Source organism: Myotis davidii, unplaced genomic scaffold (genome assembly GCF_000327345.1).
Source record: "Myotis davidii unplaced genomic scaffold, ASM32734v1 scaffold1494, whole genome shotgun sequence".
Taxonomy (NCBI): Eukaryota; Metazoa; Chordata; class Mammalia; order Chiroptera; family Vespertilionidae; genus Myotis; species Myotis davidii.
The window spans coordinates 3,830,846-3,831,304 of NW_006286246.1; the positions used below are offsets into that span (position 1 = coordinate 3,830,846).

The window sequence follows — 459 nt, forward strand, 5'->3', positions numbered from 1 at the left end:
CACCAAACTGTGGCTCGTGAGAGTGGTCAGCAAACCACTCTCTAATCTGAGTGCTGTCGCCAATTTACAAAAGACGGTGGGCACACGCCCAGGTGACACGGATGCACATGTGCCTCTTTGGCCTCTTGAGTGTAGCACTTCCACTGCGTGTGCATGTACAGTGCGATTGAAACTTCGTGGCCCATGTGCAGAAATCGGTATCCTCTTCCTGCCCGCTCTCGTCACCCCCACCCCCGCCCTCACCTCCCCCTTGTCTGTGCCCACGGGTGATGCATAGATGTAGACAAGCTCCCTGGTTGATCTCTTCCCACCCACCCTCTCCTGCCTTCCCTCTGAGGTTCAACAGTCTGTTCGTGCTTCTGTGGCTCTGGGTCTATTGTCAATCAGTTTATTGCACCATTTGCTGTCGGTTTAAGTCCTGCCTCACTCACCTCGGTCACGATGGAGGAGCCGGGCGTG

The 459-nt window shown here is 55.6% G+C and overlaps 1 protein-coding gene across 1 annotated transcript in view; it reads right to left on the minus strand.

The window, feature by feature from the left end:
* The window catches only part of SLC22A2 (solute carrier family 22 (organic cation transporter), member 2), a 25,634-nt gene that overhangs the window by 24,834 nt on the left and 341 nt on the right, over positions 1-459 (minus strand). The window contains exon 2 of the mRNA XM_015560022.1: positions 432-457. Within this exon, the coding sequence (XP_015415508.1) occupies positions 432-457 (26 nt within the window). The remainder of the gene's footprint in view (positions 1-431; positions 458-459) is intronic.